Below are 20,056 nucleotides of genomic sequence, written 5' to 3'. Positions count from 1 at the left end.
TTCTACCATGCGTTATTAGTGTCAGTCCACGCTTTGGGGTTTTCATTAATACATTTGTATTTGGTGTACACAATGGGTGTCATAAACCGGTTTGTAGAATTATCGGTATAGGTTCACTTTTTGGTATGTTCCCTATAATTTTAAGTCAACTGAATTTGTAGATATTTTGTAGATCTCAAAATTCTAAATGAAAATCATTTAAAAAATCCGCAAAAACCTAGGGGACATTTCAAAGATTTCATTTTTTTTAATTTTCCCTATGAATATTTTATTATATCCAACACATTGTATTTAATGATAAATTATAGATCAGTGTGGCTGCAATTTACTTTTATAATTCAATGACCAAAGGCTGTTCACTTCAGATGAAGAGAATAAAAAGTATTTAAATTATGTTAATTTGTAATTACAAAAAAAAAATAGTTATATTACCTGTGTGTAATGGAAAAACTAAACATAATACAGCCAGGGTGGTACATAATCTCCATATTGATTTAAAGTTGAATAACTGAACACAACTTCCGTCAATTGAATGCCGTAGATTCAATGTCATTTTTGGTAAAATAAAAACGTCGATTTATTTTTTTGTTTATTTCAGAGACTACGTGGATGTTTGATGAATAACAGATTTCTATTTTGCTTTGGTGGGAAATTCTTAATGATGTTGTGGTTTATTTCAATTTCAACATAATTTTCAATTTCAAAAATATTTTATTTTCTTATTTTTGTAATTATTTTTTTTTAATAAAACAAAAAAAAATCACCATTACTTTTCTATTTCTTTTTCATTTCACTTTGTGTATTATTTTTATTTGTTTTCTATTTTATTAAGAAATTTCATTGCCTATTAAAACGTACACACAAACACACACATACGTATTCAAACTCGCACCGTAGCATACCGTTTCGACTGTCAGTCAGTCAATCTGCGTCATCAGTTTCTTGTTGTTGTTTTTGTTGCCGTCGTACTTATCATGCGAAATTCAAGCCGAAATGTACACACATAAAGAGGAAACTGGCTAACTGACTTGACGACTAACAAACTAACCGACAAAACCTTCAATACACCGTACACCACCAAACTTGTTTCACTTTTCGTTTTGATTTTAATTTTTCTTTTTTACTTCTTTGTTGCTGTTGTTGTTTCTCAGCTGAATGTATTTTGGTATGCGCGCATGCGTTACCGCCTTTCCGCTCTACTCCCTTCACCAATGTTGATTGTTAGCGTTTCACTGAGACTCTTGCGCTTCGCGTTGTACCATGAATTGGTGCCTGTGTACCGTAGCGTGGTTCTTCTTAAACTAAAGTCAAGACTGCTATTATGGCCAGCTCCAAGTAGCAAACAATGGAAATGTGTTGGCATGCATTTTGTGGTAGGGTTGACAGTAGAGAAATTTACGGATGAGTAGGGGATTTTTATATAAACAAATATTAATATGGGGAACATATTTAGACAAAAATCGAAAAGGTTTAGAGACAGATGTAAAAAATAAATCGGCCAAGCCAAACTTGTATACCCTCCACCATGATGTGTAAATTCGAAATACATAAAATCGACCGAGACTTTTTCTGTAGGGACTATGTTGTTGCCGGGAGAAAACTAAATACCGAACTACAGACACTTAGGTTGGAAAATTGCGCTAGGACCATACACAAACCAAAAAATGTCACATGATCTTCGTATGTGAGTACATATAAATTGACACATATTTAAAATATTTTTGGACAAAGTGTTTATCTACAAAAGTCTCGAAACTCCAAATTTCTGCTACTTCGTAATAGTAAAATATAATAATATCGGTTGAAAAGGGGACTTGACCTTTGTGTGGGGGCTATATCCAAAAATCGTCCGATGTTTTTATTTTTATACCCTTCGCCACACTGTGGTACAGGGTATTATGTCTTTGTGCATATGTTAGTAACAGTTAAAATTAATCGATATAGACCTATGGTTCCTTTTGAGATTATGAGTCGATTTATGCATGTCTGTCCCTTCATGTATTTTTGTGAACAAAGTACACGTCGCATTTATGATCCGATTTTGATGAAATTTGGCACATGTAACTTGTTTGGCTCAAAGACGAATCCTATTGAAATTGAAGAAAATCGGTTCAGATTTAGATATAGCTCATATATAGTTTCGTCCGATTTTATGTAAATGGAGAACCATACTGCCAATATTGGCCCGATTGAGACAAACTTTTGCACATAGTACTGAATTAGGCCTAGATTAATACATGACAAGTTTTAATGAAATCGGTTCAGATTTAGATATAGCTCATATATAGTTTCGTCCGATTTTGGTAAATGGTGCGTCGAACTGAAAATATTTTGCCCGATTGGGACAAAATTTTGCACAACGTACGGAATTTAGTTCAGTTTGACTGTGAAGTTTTGTTGAAATCGGTTCAGATTTACATATATCTCCCAAATAAAATTTTGCGGATTTCATACAAATTTTACACCAAAAATTCAAATCTGCCCGATTGACATTAAATTTTGTATAGATTTCAGAATAGTATGTGTATGATTTTTATTGGCTCAAATATCTATGTAGATCACATTTGTTTTTCACCCGATTCCATATCAAAGGTCATCCAAAGATGCTATGCCTCCTCTATCAACAGGATATTGTACACATTATCATCTTTTGTATGTACCCAAAGTGCTGAAGGGTATCATATAGTCGGCCCCATCCGACTTTTGAACTTTCCGTATTGGTTTGTACATTGATTTCCAACCAATGATAACTCAAAATCGCAAATCAGATCCAACTTGGTTTAAAAATATGGTTGAAATCTTTAAATAGACAAAAAGTAAAGTAAGGATAAGATCTGCGGGGCCGAACTTTTTATACCCTGCCCAATGAGGAGGGCATTCAAAATACCTACAAACGATTGGGTATTCCACGAGAACACGAAATACCAAGCTATCGACACTGAAGTTGGGCTAAAACCCTGAACATAACAAAAATGACGAGTAACGTTTGAAAGTGTGACGTTTGCAATTCTCAAAATATCGAATAGTGGGATTACTTTTATATGGGGACTATACCGAATCGTAATTTCAAAAGGCGGGCATGCATAAATCGAAATCGAATTTTATTATGATCAGGAATATGTATGTGAATATTTCAAGGTGTTGCAAACGGAATGGCAAATTTAATATTACGTTGGAGATTATAAAAATTAAAAATGTGGTTAAATTTGACCCTGCCGAACTTTTCATACCATTCACTCATAGGTGGAATGTCAAATTACACTCTGAATGTCAAATTACAGAAGTTTTCACCTTAAAATCTCAGGAATGTCTCTTTAAAATTTCAAAAACGCTTGAATATATAATGTATTTATTGTGTAAACGACAGGTGGCAGCGAGAGCTCTTCTCAACGCCATAATCGAAAAACCAGGGTAGTTTCTGACTTCCACGAGTCGCCCTGATGGGCCCATGTTGTCTAGGGCCACAAAAATTTGCAGAGGGTTTGAGGAACACCTAAATAAGACCCCAATAAAGAAATAACTAAAAAAGCTTAACCCAATCCAAAGCTATAACGGATTTACTATGATTGTTTTAGATAGATTATCATTTAAGCATGGATTTAAATATATATTATTTTAATGTATATATAATTTTGAGTACAGATCCGTATAGACTAATTTAAAACAAAAAACCTAACGATAGTCCATTTTTTTAATGAGTTACAGAGCTATCTTTGGATGGGTACAGATGTACCACGGTTATTGATCTACGTAGGCAATAACTTTAAAAAATTGTAAAAATTATTTATATGGAAAATATTTATAATTTTTTTCTTCGATTATGTGTGAAAATATCTCAAGAATGATTCCTCAAAATTTGATCCAAATATCTCCATTATTAAAAATTTTACAGCATTTTTATTCAAAAAAAAGTACAAATGTACCCGGTTATTGACCGTAGGGTTAAATCATCAAAGTAACAAGCCTTTTGCATAATGCCATTCTGGTAAAAATTGTCGAAATTTAAAATTGAGAATTAAATTTTTGTATAACATATTCTCCATCTGTCTCGAATCCTTTTGCGTCTTTATCGTCCTTATTTCTTTGAAACGATGCTGATACAATTTTATTTTATAAATGTAATCTGACTAAGTCTATTGATAGTTTTCAAAGCAATCATTCAACATTTTTTTCAATTGTTCCATTGTCTTCAACAATTCCAATTTAAGATTTTGGAGACACCTATTATGTAATCTAACATAACTAGAATAGTGATTCATATATTGAAATTCCCAATTTTAAGATTTGTTTAATATTTCAAAATCGACATTTCTAAAATCTACACAAAAGTAGTGGTCAATGCGCTCGAAACACATAAAAGGTAAACCAGAGAAAGAGAGCTGTCTGTTGTGTTGAATTTTAATAACATTTTCTTTCTAACTGTAATTTATTTATTTTATTTTTTTAAAGTGTGTATGTATTGTTAATAACAAAAGAGATACATTGCCGGTCTCTTTAGTAAACAGTCTCTTTTAGTTGTTCTCTCCCTCTCTCACTAAAACAAAAGACTTAAGAAACAAACGGCTTAAGGGTAGCATTCTACTACAAATATGGTAGTACAGCAATGAGTAATGGAGTAGCAGCATTCAATGAAAATACTTATAATCGCCCATGTGACATGTTCCGAGAGTTTTTGAATTCCCATACTTTTTTAAATTCCCATGTTGTGCAAAATGGTGTGCTCAATTTCGAGCGAAAGTGCGGCTCGAAAGCATAGCTGTGTTCAATATGTTACGAAATGTGTTCAATAAAAAAGCATATGTTTCATTGGAATTTGCAATTTGTTTACCAACAAAATTAAGGAAAAATATGCCTGTTGGCTTATTAATTTCCCTGGGGAACAAATGCACTTTACGGACACCTCTCAGATAATTTTGAAATTTTTACCATATGTAGCCCTTCTGATGCTGATTACAGCAACATACGTTTTTTCGGGGGGGAAATCAGTACTTCCCGAGATATGGGGTTCCAAAGTTCAAAAAATACCCCCACTTTTTATTATATATATTTAAGAATACCACTCCGAAACGTTTAAATTTTTTACAGCACATAGTCCTTTTGGGGCTGATTAGAACCACATAATTTTTTTTGGGGAGAACTTCGTATTTCCGGAAATATGAGGTATCAAAATGTAATAAAAACCTACATTTTATACCCTTACTTATCCGACAACAAATTGAGTTATGAGAACAAAATTTTCTTTAAATTTCAATTTTTTCGGAATAGCCGGCCTTCGGCCGGGGATTTAAGACTTTCTCCTATGGACTGGTGAAAAATTGGGCTACGCGAGCATAATTCTCTTTTGATTTCAATTTTTTTCTGATAGCCGGCCTTCGGCCGGGATTTAAGACTTTCTCCTATGGACAGATGGAAAATTGGGCTACCCGATCAGAATTCTCTTTTAATTTCAATTTTTTCTAAATAGACGGCCTTCGGCCGGGGATTTAAGACTTTCTCCTATGGACAGGTGGAATGTTGGGCTACGCGAGCAGTATTCTCTTTTAATTTCAATTTTATAGTAACATATTTATGTAATCAGGTAAATTATACATACCTCTGCTGATCCAGAACAATCCGAGTGTCCCTAAAGGAAAAAATCCTTAAATCAAACAAATAACCATATGAGCTTATTTTTAAAATTTTTGAACCCCATATTTCCGGAAGTACGAAGTACCCCCCCAAAAAATTATGTGGTTGTAATCAGCTCCAAACGGACTACGTGCTGTAAAAAAATTAAACGTTTCGGAGTGGTATTCTTAAATATGTTTAATAAAAAGTGGGGGTATTTTTTGGAACCCCATAACTCGGGAAGTACAGATTTCCCCCCGAAAAAACGTATGTTGCTGTAATCAGCATCAGAAGGGCTACCTATGATAAAAATTTCAAAATGATCTGAGAGGTGTCCGTAAAGTACATTTAAGCCGAAGTGGATCCTTTCATATACAAGGGTGCCGTTCCCGAAAGCCTCCAGTTAGCAGGTACCTTTAGATGGGTTTCAGAGGATAGTGGTAAATAATTTAAATATAAGTGTTGATCGCACAACAATGTGTAAAATATTGTGGAGAGTAATGAAAGTCCTGGAAGACAAAGTGTGTGCAAGCTGTGGACAGCTGCAGACCAGGATCCAGCCATGATTATTTTATTTGGCATATAAGTGCAGCTAGGCAGCATTAACAAAAGAGAAAATGGTATGCAAAATAGTTGGCTTCTAGGAGACAGTGGTTACGCTTTAGAAACATTTTTTGACGCCCTATAAACAAGTGGAGCATGGATCTTGTCAACATCGATACAAAAAGTGCACACATCTGAAAGAAACATTATTAAAGGGACTATTGGAAATCTTCAAAGTGGATTTTTATAGATTCTATTTTTATTTTGATCATATGGTGGTTGAGTTGCCAGATTGATCTCAAAAATGTTACGCGCTGTTTTTGATAAAAGGATCCCTTTTTTTATTTTCTTTAATTTTACTATTAAAACTAATGTAAATACTGTATTTTTAAATAAATATTGTAAACACACTTTAAATATTACTTCAGAGTTATGTTTCAACTTGTACGTGCTCAGAAAAACACGTACGATCTCACATATTCAGCACATGGGCGAATATATTAAATATGGAAAATTCTAGTGGAAATAAAAATGTCTGTTGCAAAACTAAATTTATTAAAAAAATAATTTCTGTGCTAATTTTATATTATTTTCTATTTTACCTGCAATATAATAATATTCCCCAAGTAAACCAAACATAGCAAAACAAAAATATATTTAGTTACACAAGTTACTTTTATTAAAAACATAGAAAGAAATACATTTAAAATTGAATTTGTTCGAAATTGAGAAAAAAATAAGTTTTAGAATAGAGTTTGTGGAAAAGTGTGTGTGTTTTTTGTCATTGGAAACAAAAAAGATAGACAGAGGAAGCTTGCCAAAGAAGCAACAAATTTCGATATGCATTTTGTTTAAAAAAGAATCGAAAAAATGCCCACCTTTGAATTGCCTCGGGCAATTTGCAACATACGTACGTACACCTTATTAATAAATAAAGCATCTCTAAAAGATGGCAAAGTTTGAATTCTTCACCGATCCGTTGACATTTTGACATTTTCCGCATGCATTTCGGGCTGCAGCAGACAAAAATGGCAGATTGTCGACGAACAAAAGAATTCATTTTGCCACTTCTGGGCCATTTTATGGACCAAACACAGATGCCCCAGAAATGTCTCTCTCTATTGAAAAATACTCAGTTAGTGAATTGAATATTTGTTGTCCAAATGTTGGCTCTCTGTAGTTAAAAACCAAGCCGTTGTTGGCAGCGAAATATTCGTTTTTACTATGAGCAACATTTTACACTTTATGGTGGGTTTGCAGTTTCAGAGCATTTCTATATCAATAATACGAAGGAAGGTAATTGGTGATCTGTTGCAAACTGACATCACCCCGACCACTGTATCGGCGCGGCAGGCAGCAATTCAATGGAGGCATTTTTGAAAACAATTATAACTTAAGGACTAGGAGATTGTGAATAACTTCCATAATTTAAATTCGAGCCCATGCACTCATTGTGGGCAGCGGTGTAAATTCATGGGCTCGGGAATTTACAGCTCTGCCGAATGAATAACGAATTTGAATTAGGGAAGTTTGACATAAAAAATAAAATCTTAAAATATTTCATATTTCAAACTTAAAATAAACGCACTTAACTTAAATACACATACACACACATACATTGACATACAAATTAATAATCGATTATTTTCAATAAACAAAATGCAAAACAGATTTGAAATTGTTCTTACAAGTGGCATAATGATAAACTTAAATTAAATTAGAAAACTTATATTTTAAACATAGAACATAACCTAAAATTCAAAATTAGAACTTAAATGCTAGACAAAATAATGTAATTAACAAGAAAAAAGCTATATAACAATTTTATGATTTAAAACTTTATACAATCAAGGAACAACGGATAAAAGGGGGTGGGTGGGGGTTTGTTAATTTTTTTTTTGTTGATTTTCATTCTCTTTCTTTCATTGTATTTGTTTTCATATACATCACAGCCAGCCAGTTGGTCGCCAATTTCTTTTTTTTTAGTTTTTGGCGAACATTCATTGCAACCAATCGATTGATAGATGCGTCGAGTCGGTTTCTCCAATCTCGCCATCATATCAATTGAAACAGTAGGCATATTGTTGATTGTTGGCCGATGTATTACGATGATTGTTATACGCGTGCATTATCGTATCCATCGTACACTGATAGTTGGGATCATTCGGATCAGCGGTTGTCATCTTCTGGTATTTGGCAAATGCACCCGTACACTCATCCATGATGTTGATAGCCGGTGTGCCAGAACCTTCGTTTCCAATTGGATTGGTATTGCTGCAAGCATCGTCAGTTCGGTTGGCATTACTGGATACAATCACCTATAAAAAAATAATCATTTCGCTAGTTATATATGAAATCGATAGAAGAGGATAAAAAAATATATTATTCAAAATTTTAGAATTAATAAATTCGAAACTACACTAAACTTGTAGTCTATACTTCTAGTACCTTATTTGTGGGTGAGGTACTAGAAGGAGTGGTTCATCTTCCAATATTATACAGACATGGTTATACAGTAAAAGAAGCAGTGGACCGATGGGACTAATTTTTATACCTTTCACCACACTGTGGTACTGGGTATTATGTCTTTGTTCATATGTTTGTAACAGGAAAAAGCAAACGAGATAGACACATGGTTCCTTTTGAGAATATGCATAGACTCACTTTCTGAGTCGATATATGCATACCTGTCCGTCCGTCTGTCCGCCCATGTTAAACTTTAAACAAAGCACAGGACACACTATTGATTCGATTTGGATGCAATTTAGTACAGATCATTTATTTGGCCCAATGACGAACCCTATTGAAATTGGGAAAAATCGGTTCAGATTTAGATATAGCTTCCATATATATTTTCGTCCAATTATGTAAATGGCGCACCAAAATCCCTATATACTTCGATTTGCACGAAATTTAGCTTAGCATACTAAATTAAGCCTAGAGTAATGGGTGCTAAGTTTCGTGAAAATCGATTGAGATTTAGATATAGCTTCCATATATATTTTCGTCCGATTTTAGGTAATTAATGCATCCCTTAATATCCTTTGAATTGCACGAAATTTGGCTTAGCGTACTGAATTGAGTCTAGAATGATGAGGGGTGAATTTCGGAAAAATCCGTTGAGATTGCGATATAGCTCCCACATATATGTTCGTCCGATTTTAGGTAAATAGTGCACCAAAGTCCCTATATATCCTTCGATTTGCACGAAATTTGGCTTAGCGTACTGAATTGAGTCTGTAATTATGAGTGGTGAGTTTCGGGAAAATAGGTAGAGATTTCGATATAGCTCCCATATATATGTTCGTCCGATTTTATGTTTATGGTGCATCATTATCCGTATATATCATTAGATTTGCACGAAATTCGGCATGGGAAACTGAATTGAGTCTAGAACGATGTGTGTTAAATTTCGTGAAAATCGGTTCAGATTTATTTATAGCTCCCATATATATTTTCGTCCGATTTTAGGTAAATAATGCATCAAAGTCCCTTTATATCTTTCGATTTGCACGAAATTTGGCATAGCGTAATGAACTGAGTATAGAATGATGAGTGGAAAGTTTCGGGAAAATGGGTTCAGATTTCGAAATATAGCTCTCACATATACATATATATTCGTCCGATTTTACTTAAATGGTGCGCAAAACTCCTAATTTTTTCCGATTAACACGAAATTTTACACAACGTATGAAATTGAGACTTGAATGACGTTATTGAAATTGGTGCAGATGCAGCCTTAGCTGCGGCGTACCGCACTGTTAAAAATCATTTTCCATAAATTTGCCCCATGATACGCAGACGGCTCTAAATCTGCCAAAATGAAATTAAATTTATCATAGGTTGCAGAAAGACATGAGTATGTTCCTTCGAGGGAACATTGACATGCAATTGTAAGGATACATAGGCAGTTCGGAAAGTTCTTAGCCTAGCACAAAATGCGCGGTAAAAAACAGAAAAAAGTTAAGTGTTTTGGAAACTTTCATCTCTGTTATGAACATATGTTTAATTTTGTTTCGATCTGACTACTCCTTCATATAGAAACAGGTGTTCAAAAAGGACGCATCCGAATTTTTTTTTTACAATGAAAGCACACATTTCTAATTTTTCCATTGTAAAAAATTTCGGATGTGTCCTTTTTGAACACCTGAAGGAGTTGTCAGATGGAAACAAAATTTAACATGTGAACCGAAATGTCCCTACAATATGCTTAAAGAATTAGGTTGTACGAAGTTTGGTTTGATTCGGAGATACCAGACGGAGTGGACCGATAGTTTCCATCTTCGTACTTGATCAAGGCTTGGAAAAGATAATAGTCCGTTCGCAAGATATTATAATATTAATTTTCAGCAGAATTATGACCATTTTGTGGGGGATGTACCAGAAAGAGTAGACTGATATTTCCCATCTTCGAATTTAAACCATGTTTGGAAGAAATATTACGATGTGCAAATATTGGATGAAACCTGGTACTCTCTTCGAGAGTTATTATGCGATCCACCTGGCCAGACAGACGGACGGCAATTTGTAAATCGACTCACAACTGACTGAAAAGGATTTGGTCCAAAGAAACATGGGGTCATTTTTGCCCTATAAACCCTCATTAACCATAATACTATTTGAGTTTCATCTAATGGATCAATATATCCTATATTATGCCATCATGATTTATTTCTAGAACTTTTAATGGTAACCTTACTACCTATATTCCTATTTTACAAACTCACCCGTAATTTGGCTTTGGTCTCATCTAAATTATCACCCACATCGACATTACCGCCAGCACCATTACACATACTCGAATTATCGTCATTTTTCGGTGTCAACGGTTCATAGACTTCCGAGTTCGGTGACATGGCACTGGATGGTTCCACCGTGTTCGATGCGATACTTCCCAGTGTTGGATTACACACAACAGCCGGTGGCATGCGCATATAGTACGGATTGTTGTAATTATAATCCGGATCTTCTTTAATGGTTGGGGTGTGCGGTTTATGCTGCATCTGGAATTGATGGGGATGTGGACTGTGATATTGTTGTTGATGTTGACTGTGATGATGTTGTAGGCCTGTAGGTGGTGGCGGTGGAGGATAGTATTGGCCTCCAGCAGCCGCTGCTGTACTACCATACGGATGGGTGAGCGTAGCATGATGTGTTGGCTGGTGAGGATGTGTCGAATGCGTTGCATGATAATTATTGTAATAGTAGGGATTGAACGCTGCTGGTTCGCTATAATGATCCATGTAGTTTGTGGTCGGTGTTGTGGGAGTTGGGGATGGCGTCATGGGGTTAGGTGTTGAGGCGCCATTGCCGTTCAGACTCAACGACTGTAAGCTTGGCGGTCCACCTGATGAGGAGGAAGAAGATGTCGAGGAACCGTTACTATTGTTACTGCCACAGCTGCTGGCACTACCTTGGGTCTCCGTTTTGATTGCATGCGCCACTGATGGTGACAAGGGCATACCGTCACATGAAAAGTCTTTCTGTTGATCGGATTGAATTTTGTGACGTCGTCGGCGATTTTTGAACCAAATTTTGACCTGGGCGGTGCCCAATGTTAGCTTCGCTGATAGTTCAGCCAGCCGTGATGATGTCAGATATCGACCTTGAAGGAAATGCTGTTCCAACTCGGCAATCTGAGCGCTGGTAAATGTTGTCCGGGTGCGTCGAGGTCGACGCATAACCAGGGAATCGGAGAGATCCTCTTAGAAAGGGAAACGAGAAATGTTAAAGAGTACAATATCACGATGATGATATAAAAATAAAAACTTACCATGCTTAGGAATTTGGTTAGGAATATATGGACGTATATAGTTGTAGTTGATTGCACCAGTACGTTCGTCAAATAGCTGTAATAATAGTGACATGTTATTGATTTCAAATTGAATGCCATGAATTTTGAAACAGCGAGACTTTGAGAACAAAATAAATTCCTTCCCAAAATATCAAAAAATTAAAGACTATATTTAAAAGACAAAAGTTTGAATTGACATAAAAGCTGAAGAAGGTCTAGTGACCTTTAGCTGGAGTTGTCCGTAGATGAGAATGTTCACTCGTCTACATTCGACAACTGTCGACAACTGAAAAGGCTTGCCAAAATTGTTGACGATATTATCAAGGAATCGGAATAACTTAGAAAATTCATCGAAGACATATAATGGGGGGTTTTTATGGTGAAAATACAGATCCAAGTTTTGAAATATCTTCTAATGAAGTTCTTCTTTTAGGTATTATGATGATAATGTACTTGGTCTACAATCATAGTGATGCATTTTTGAATTCTGATTTCTTGGTGGGTAAACAACTTATTCTTGGAGCTAATCAAAAGTAAAGTCTGACTGACATATGTATCCTTACAATTGCATGTCAATGTTCCCTCGAAGAAACATACTCATTTATTTCTGTAACGTATGATACATTTAATTTCATTCGGGCATATTTAGAGTCGTCTGGGTACCATGGGACAAATTTATAGAAAACGATTTATATCAAAATTGATACACGCTATTTAATTTCAATCAATATGGAAGCTATAGCTGCACTAATTTCAATAAAACGCAATAACGTCATTCAAGTTTCAATTTGATACGTTGTGCAAAATTTCATGTTTATCGGACAAACCTTATGATTTGCACCATTTATGTAAAATCGGACGAATATATATGTATATGTGAGAGCTATATCGAAACCTGAACCGAATTTTTCCGAAACTTATGACACATCATAAGTACGCTATGCCAATTCAGTACGCTATGCCAATTTCCGAGCAAATCGAAAGATATACAAGGACTTTGATGCACCATTTATATAAAATCGCACGAAAATATATATATGACATGTATCGAAATCGAAATAATCCAAATCTAGTCCAAATATATACAAACATGAGACCAAATTTTGGTGGTCTCCATAAATAAATGTCAAAATTTTGGACATAAAATTGACCTTTATTAATTTTTATACTCTTCACCACACCGTGGTACAGGGTATTGTGTCTTTGTGCATATGTTTGTAACAGGCAAAACGAGATAGACCCATGGTTCCTTTTGAACATATGCATAGAATCTCTTTCTAGATTTATGCATGTCCGTCCGTTCGTCTGTTGATGTTAAATTGTAAACAAAATACAAGTCGCATTTACTATCCGAATTGGATGAAATTTGACACAGCTCATTTATTTGGTCCATTAACGAACTCCATTGAAGTTGGAAAAATCGGTTCAGATTTAGGTATAGCTCCCATATATTTTGGATTTGATGTAAATGGTGTACCAAAGTCCCTATATATTCTTCGATTTGCACGAAATCTGGCATAGCGTATTGAATTGGATCCAGAATGATGTTTTGTGAAAATCGATTCAGATTTAGATACAGCTTCCATATATATATATATATATATATTCGTCCGATTTAATGTAAATTGTCTCAAAAGTCCCCATATATCTTTTGATTTGTACGAAATTTTTCATTGCGTACTGAGTTAAGTCTAGAATGATGTGTGCTAAGTATCGTAAAAATCGGTTCAGATTTAGATATAGCTCCCACATATATTTTCGTCCGATTTTATGTAAATGGTGTACCAAAGCCCCTATATATCTTTTGATTTACACGAAATTTAGCATAGCGTACTGACTTGAGTATAGAATTATGTGTGCTAAGTTTCGTGAAAATCGGTTCCGATTTTGATATAGCTCCCTCATATATATATTTTCGTCCGATTTTAGTTAAATGGTGCACCAAACTCCTAATGTTTGTAGGATTGACACACAATTTTGCACAACGCATTAAATTGAGATATATTTTCCATATATATTTCGTGTATCAAGTTTGCTATAAATTGATTTCCATAAATTTGTCCCTTTGTTAGCAATCGACTCTAAATCTGCCCGAATCTAATTAAATTTAGCATAGGTTGCAGAAAGGCATGTATGTGTTCCATCGAGGAAACCTAGACATATAGTCGGGCAGGGCCGACTACTTATGATACCCTTCACCACTTTCCTTACTGATTTATTTAAGAATATTGTTCACCCTAAACGATTTTTTACTCTCCAATAAACCTGAATGCCTTATTACAGCCACTTCGGTATGAAAATGGGGATACGACCTTAAAAATACCAAACATTCGCAGAACTTTTTTATGAGAATTACTCAAAATAGAAATTTTGTGCAAGTATGTCTGAAAGTAACCTCCAAGAAATTAAAATGCCAATGTATGAGGAAATGCGCCCTTTATATGGGTGCTATGTCAATTATAGATCTATAAAAACCATTTTCTCCATTCAAAGGCCAGGCGAAAAATGCAGTTAAGACTTTAAAGTACTGAAAATGCTGAGAGGTCGTTATATGAGAGCTGTGAGCCAAGTATTGTCTCATACCCTTTCAAATTCATTAGGAGTGGCAAGTTGCTGTTGTTCAATTTCATTAAGGGGACCCCCCATTCTCGGGGTCAAAAATTTTCTTGATTTTATTCGAATCTACACTAATTCAAGAATGTCCCTACAAAATTTCAAGTGAAAATCTCAAGAACTCTTGAAGATATAGGCGATTTATTGTGTCAGCATCAAGTGACGCCTAAAGGGCATCTCAAACTTTAAACGCATTTTTCTCTTTTGCGAATGGCGGGCACGATAACTCAAAAACTAATAATCCAATCGGTTCCAAATTTTGGGAGTTTATAGCTCTCGTATGAGCTAGGATAATGCCAATCGGTGAAGAACTACCTTATTTTTAACTTAGTTTGTGGTAAAAAATAGGCGATTTTCCAAAAAAAAAAAAAATAATTTTTCAAAGTTCCGCCGTTTTGTTAATTGTTGTGCGAAGTCAATAATCCTAGTTCATACGAGAGCCAGACATGTACTCTTTCTAACTTACTTACTTAGCTGGCTTGTTACAGAACGGTTGTTCCATAAGCCGAGCTTAAAAAAGATTTCCAAGCGCGTCGGTCTTGTGCGCAAGTCCACCAATTTGGAAGACCACGTTCCAAGATGTTGTTTTCTACTTGGTCTTTCCATCTAATTCGTGGCCTTCCCCTTCTACGGGAACCATCCGTAGGCTCATTTTTATATGCCTTTTGAGCTGGGGCATCTTCATTCATCCGCACAACATGGCCTAGCCACCGTAGTCGCTGCAGCTCAATACGACTGACTATGTCGATGCCTGCGTATAAATTGTAGAGCTCGTGGTTCATTCGACGCCGATATTCACCGTCGACGCAGATCGTCCCGTAGATCTTTCGGAGAATTTTTCTCTCAAACACCCCAAGCGCTGCCTCATCTGCTTGCGCAAGTACCCATGCTTCTGATCCATATAATAGCACGGGTAGTATCAGCGTCTTGTAAAGTGTGAGTTTGGTCTGGCGAGAGGTGGCCTTGTTTCTAAACTGCTTACTTAGACCATAGTAGCATCTGTTGGCCATCACAATCCTTCTCCGAATTTCAAGACTGATATCATTCGTTTTATTTATGGCGGTACCAAGGTATATAAAGTCTTTAACTACCTCGAAGCTGTAGTTCTCAAGTTCCACAGTTGGTCCGAGTCTACTGGACGTCTTGCGCGTTGATACCATCAGCTTGGTCTTCTCGCCGTTTACTGCCAGACCCACTTTGGCAGACTCCTTTTCAATTTGTTCAAAGGTGGCTGTTACCGCTCGCAATGTTCGACCCATTATATCGATGTCATCGGCGTAGGCGAGTAACTGGTGTTGTTTGGTGTACAGAGTGCCATTTCTGTTCACCTTTGCGTCTCGTATGACCTTTTCCAGTAGGATGTTAAAAAGATCACACGACAAACTGTCACCTTGTCTGAATCCTCGTTCGGTATTGAAGGGCTCCGATAGGTCCTTTCCTACTTTAACGGCTGACCTTGTGCCACTTAAAGTTATCCTGCATAGCCGTATTAATTTTGCAGGAATGCCGAACGCAGACATGGCTTTAAACACCTCTGAACGGATAGGGCTGTCGAATGCGGCTTTATAGTCGACAAATAGGTGATATGTGTCGATGTGTTTTTCGTGGGTCTTTTCCAGGATTTGGCGCAGAGTGAAAATCTGGTCAATGGTCGATTTGCCAGGTCTGAAGCCGCATTGGTATGGTCCGATGATGTCATTGACCATTGGCTTCAATCGTTCACACAGCACACTGGATAGCACTTTATATGCGATGGGAAGGAGACTTATTCCTCTATAGTTGGCACATATCGTCTTGTCTCCTTTTTTGTGCACGGGACACAGGATGCTGAGGTTCCAATCATTGGGCATGCATTCATCTAGCCAAATTGTGTTAATCAGCTGGTGCATGCTCCTGACCAGCATCTGGCCACCAGTCTTGAATAGTTCGGCTGGTAACCCATCGGCTCCTGCTGCTTTGTTGTTCTTGAGCCGATTAATTGCTTTTATGACCTCATCTTGGCTAGGTGGTATACACTCTATACCATCATCTCCTATTGGTTCTGTGGTATCTTCTTCATCGCCACTATTTGATACTAGTAGCTTTTCGAAATGCTCCTTCCAGATCCTCAACACGCTGTCTGTATCTGTCACCAGGTTTCCTTCTTCATCTCTACAGGAGGATGTGCCTGCACCAAAGCCTTCGGTTTGGTGTTTTACTCGTTGGTAAAATTTCCGGACTTCATTCTGACTCCTGTACATCTCGATTTGCTCACGCTCACGTTTTTCTTGTTCTTTCTTCTTTTTTCTGAAAACACGTTTCTCCTCTCTCCTTTTCTCCCGATAATTCTCCATCACGTTACGTGTTGCTACTGTCTGCAGGGTTGCCCTATACGCTGCGTTTTTCACATCAGTAGCATTACGACACTCCTGATCGTACCATGGGTTTCTTGGTGGTGGTTTTTGGTACCCAATTGTTCTTTTTGCTGCAGTTTGTAGGGAGTGGGCAATTCTTTGCCATTGTGTTTCTATACTATTATCGGGACAAGAAGTGCTTTCTTCAAGCAGATGGGTAAGTTGAGCGGAGTAGGCCTCGGCTACCTGTTGTGTTTGCAGCTTTTCGACGTCGAGTTTCCGTGTTGTATTAGATCGCACCTTTGCTGCAACATTTAGACGGGTGCGTACCTTGGCTGCCACAAGGTAATGGTCCGAATCGATATTCGCTCCTCGGATCGATCGGACGTCTAACACACTGGATGCATGCCTTCCGTCTATCACAACATGATCAATTTGATTTCTCGTTACTTGATCAGGAGAAATCCAGGTGGCCTTGTGTATATCGAGATGCTTGAATCTGGTGCTGCTAACTACCATGTTTTTTGCTGCCGCGAAGTCAATCAACCTCATGCCGTTGTCGGAAGTTTCTTCATGAAGGCTGAATTTTCCGACGGTGGGGCCAAAGATATTTTCCCTTCCGATTTTTGCATTAAAATCTCCTAGCAGAATTTTAATGTCATGGCCAGGGCAACGGTCATATGCTGTTTCTAGGCGCTCATAAAATATATCTTTGGTCTGTTCATCTTTATCTTCGGTCGGAGCATGGGCGCAAATTAGACTGATGTAAAAGAACTTCGCTTTTATACGGATTATAGCAATTCGCTCATCTACTGGAGTGAATCTGGAGACAAGGTCTTTTATTCTCCTGTTAACCATAAATCCGCAGCCAAATTCATGTCTCGTTTCATGGCAGCTATAATACAGGGCGTAATCGTCTGATTTACTTACGCCTGTCCCTTTCCATCGCATTTCCTGTAAGGCAATAATATCGGCTTTGTACTTCTTAAGTATATCCGCCAAAGCGAACACTGCCCCTGTTCTGTATAGCGTGCGCACATTCCAAGTGCAGATTCGCAGATCGTGGTCCTTTATACGTTTGCGGGGGTCGTCAACATTATGGGGGTTTGGTTTTCTTTTTCTTTGCTTTTTCATAGTAGGTTGGGTTTTCCGAGAGTGGGCAACTAACCCGACGCCTCAACCCATTTTTTTATAGTTCTTATGGGTGAACTCGCGGCACATATTAGCTCACTATTTCATCGGGTGATGAGAATAGCTCCCCAGGTGGCACCGCGGGGAGGTCAGTGTCCACAATTGAGATGAAAGAGGGACCAAGATAAGCCTGGGCTTCGCCATGTTAAAGCCAATCAAAGCCGTTGCTTGGTATCTATCATCCCCTACGCCACTCTTTCTAACACCGTTGGAATTTTCGGGTTCCGATGTTCCAGTGAGGAGTTATCATGCCCGCCATCAAAAATAAGGACTTTTCTTTGATCACAAAAAACAACAACAACAATTTTTTGTAAATTATTTTTCTTCCTTTTTAAATCTTCAAATATATATGTGCAAAGTTACAAACCTTAACAAGCATTGGTATTCATTTGCCAGCCCATTTCAAATCTTAAAAATAAAAAATCGAGAATGGGGGGGGGGGTTCCCTTAAGTGTCAAATATTTTCAAAAATAATCCCTATTTCCTTTGATATCAGGCTCCGAGTTGGGACCTGTGCAATATGTGTATCTTGAGGTCATTGAGTAATATGAGTAGTATGTGGATGAACGGACTTGGGCCGGTGTTTTAAGTTTCATTTTTGTGCACAAATACCGATTTTGGAAGTTCATATCTCTGGTCGATAAAAATAATAACCCATTTGCAATCGGCACTTCAACAACTTCAGAATAATATCCATATTGCTTCAGTGCATTTAAAAAGCATGAGGAAAATACAATGGTCCCTACTGAACTTTGAAGGGTCATATCTCTGGAAATATGGATTTCCACAATAATAAAAATATAATTGTCTCAAGCCGAATATACTTTGTGGACCTTAAAATAACCTTAACAAGGTCGGGGACTGTAAAGGATTCTATGTCAAAATACCCTAGTATATATACGTCAACTATTGTATGGGATAAAAAACGAATATCCCCCAAAAATAGCAAATGGGAAACACAAACACATCCATACACATATTCATCGAACGAAATTTAAAAATATCGAGCCGAGAAAAAATCCATAGAAAACAGCTTTAAATATTCAATACCTACCAAATCAAAGGGATTCCGAAATTGTGGTGGCAACTGCAACTGTGGATGGGGATGGGGATGGGCATGTGGATGCGGATGATAGAAACTCTGATCAGGTGGCGGCTGCGCCATTTTTATGTTCGTAATTATCACTCTCTCGGTTTCGTGTTTTTCCTTGTGTCTTCTTTAGCAATTTCAATGGGTTTTATCACAAGATTTTTTTCTTGAAATGTTAAACAAGAACAGTACAAGTTTTTATTTTACACAAAGTAAATAATTACACAATTTTTGCTTTGTTTTTCACTTTTTTATTTCTATTCCCGTTTACATTTTGTTCGAAAATATTCAATTAATTTTCGATTTTCAAATTAGAATTGAAACAAAAACACAAACAAACAGAAAGAGAGGGCAATTAATTGACGCGATTCCAACTGAGCTGGCTGCGTGTGAACGAACGAACGAGGAACACCAAATGAAAACAACGAAAGTCAATTTGTTTGTCAAGTTGTGTTCGTTCTTTGTGATTAAACTTTCGTGGTATTTCTTTTATTATTTATTTGCTTGTTCTTTGGTCTTATTCTGTTTTGTGATTTTTGGTATGTTGGAATGTTGCAAATATCGATCGATCGAATAATACCTTTCACCTAACCCATTGTGTTAGGTTAGAGTGAGTCGTCGGGTAGTCAGTGCTGAGGTTGCTGAAACGGCACAAGGAAAAATGTCACTGGCATGATAAATGTGGGTATGAAAAGGGAACCTGTGATAGTATTAAATGTAAACATGCAGACATGGGAGTGATGATGATGTATATCACTATTTTGACATTGATCGACATAATTATCAGAAATTTGATAATCAGAATGACGTATTAATAAACTAAGTAGAAGAATCAGTCAATATTGCTGATAGATGCATCTATCTCACATTTCCAATGCGATTTTG

The 20,056-nt window shown here is 36.6% G+C and overlaps 2 protein-coding genes across 2 annotated transcripts in view; both read right to left on the bottom strand.

The window, feature by feature from the left end:
- Positions 1 to 556, bottom strand: part of LOC133327799 (protein Skeletor, isoforms B/C) — a 42,661-nt gene extending 42,105 nt beyond the window's left edge. Inside the window, exon 1 of the mRNA XM_061536336.1 lies at positions 433 to 556. Within this exon, the coding sequence (XP_061392320.1) occupies positions 433 to 553 (121 nt within the window). The 5' untranslated portion in view covers positions 554 to 556. The remainder of the gene's footprint in view (positions 1 to 432) is intronic.
- A 7,654-nt stretch (positions 557 to 8,210) lies between these two features.
- LOC133327800 (homeotic protein bicoid) lies at positions 8,211 to 19,297 on the bottom strand. Its single transcript, XM_061536337.1, has 4 exons — positions 19,136 to 19,297; positions 11,924 to 11,999; positions 10,878 to 11,854; positions 8,211 to 8,468 (listed from the first exon to the last, which is right to left on the bottom strand). The coding sequence occupies exons 1-4, from the start codon at positions 19,244 to 19,246 to the stop codon at positions 8,211 to 8,213; spliced, it is 1,422 nt and encodes a 473-aa protein (XP_061392321.1). The 5' UTR covers positions 19,247 to 19,297.
- Positions 19,298 to 20,056: the final 759 nt, after the last annotated feature.

This window comes from Musca vetustissima, unplaced genomic scaffold (assembly GCF_032173495.1).
Source record: "Musca vetustissima isolate MV318-11 ecotype Yass unplaced genomic scaffold, APGP_CSIRO_Mvet_v1 utg10220, whole genome shotgun sequence".
Lineage (NCBI taxonomy): Eukaryota > Metazoa > Arthropoda > Insecta > Diptera > Muscidae > Musca > Musca vetustissima.
Note: the sequence above shows the minus strand (reverse complement) of the source record. Positions and strands in the feature narration are given on the sequence as shown.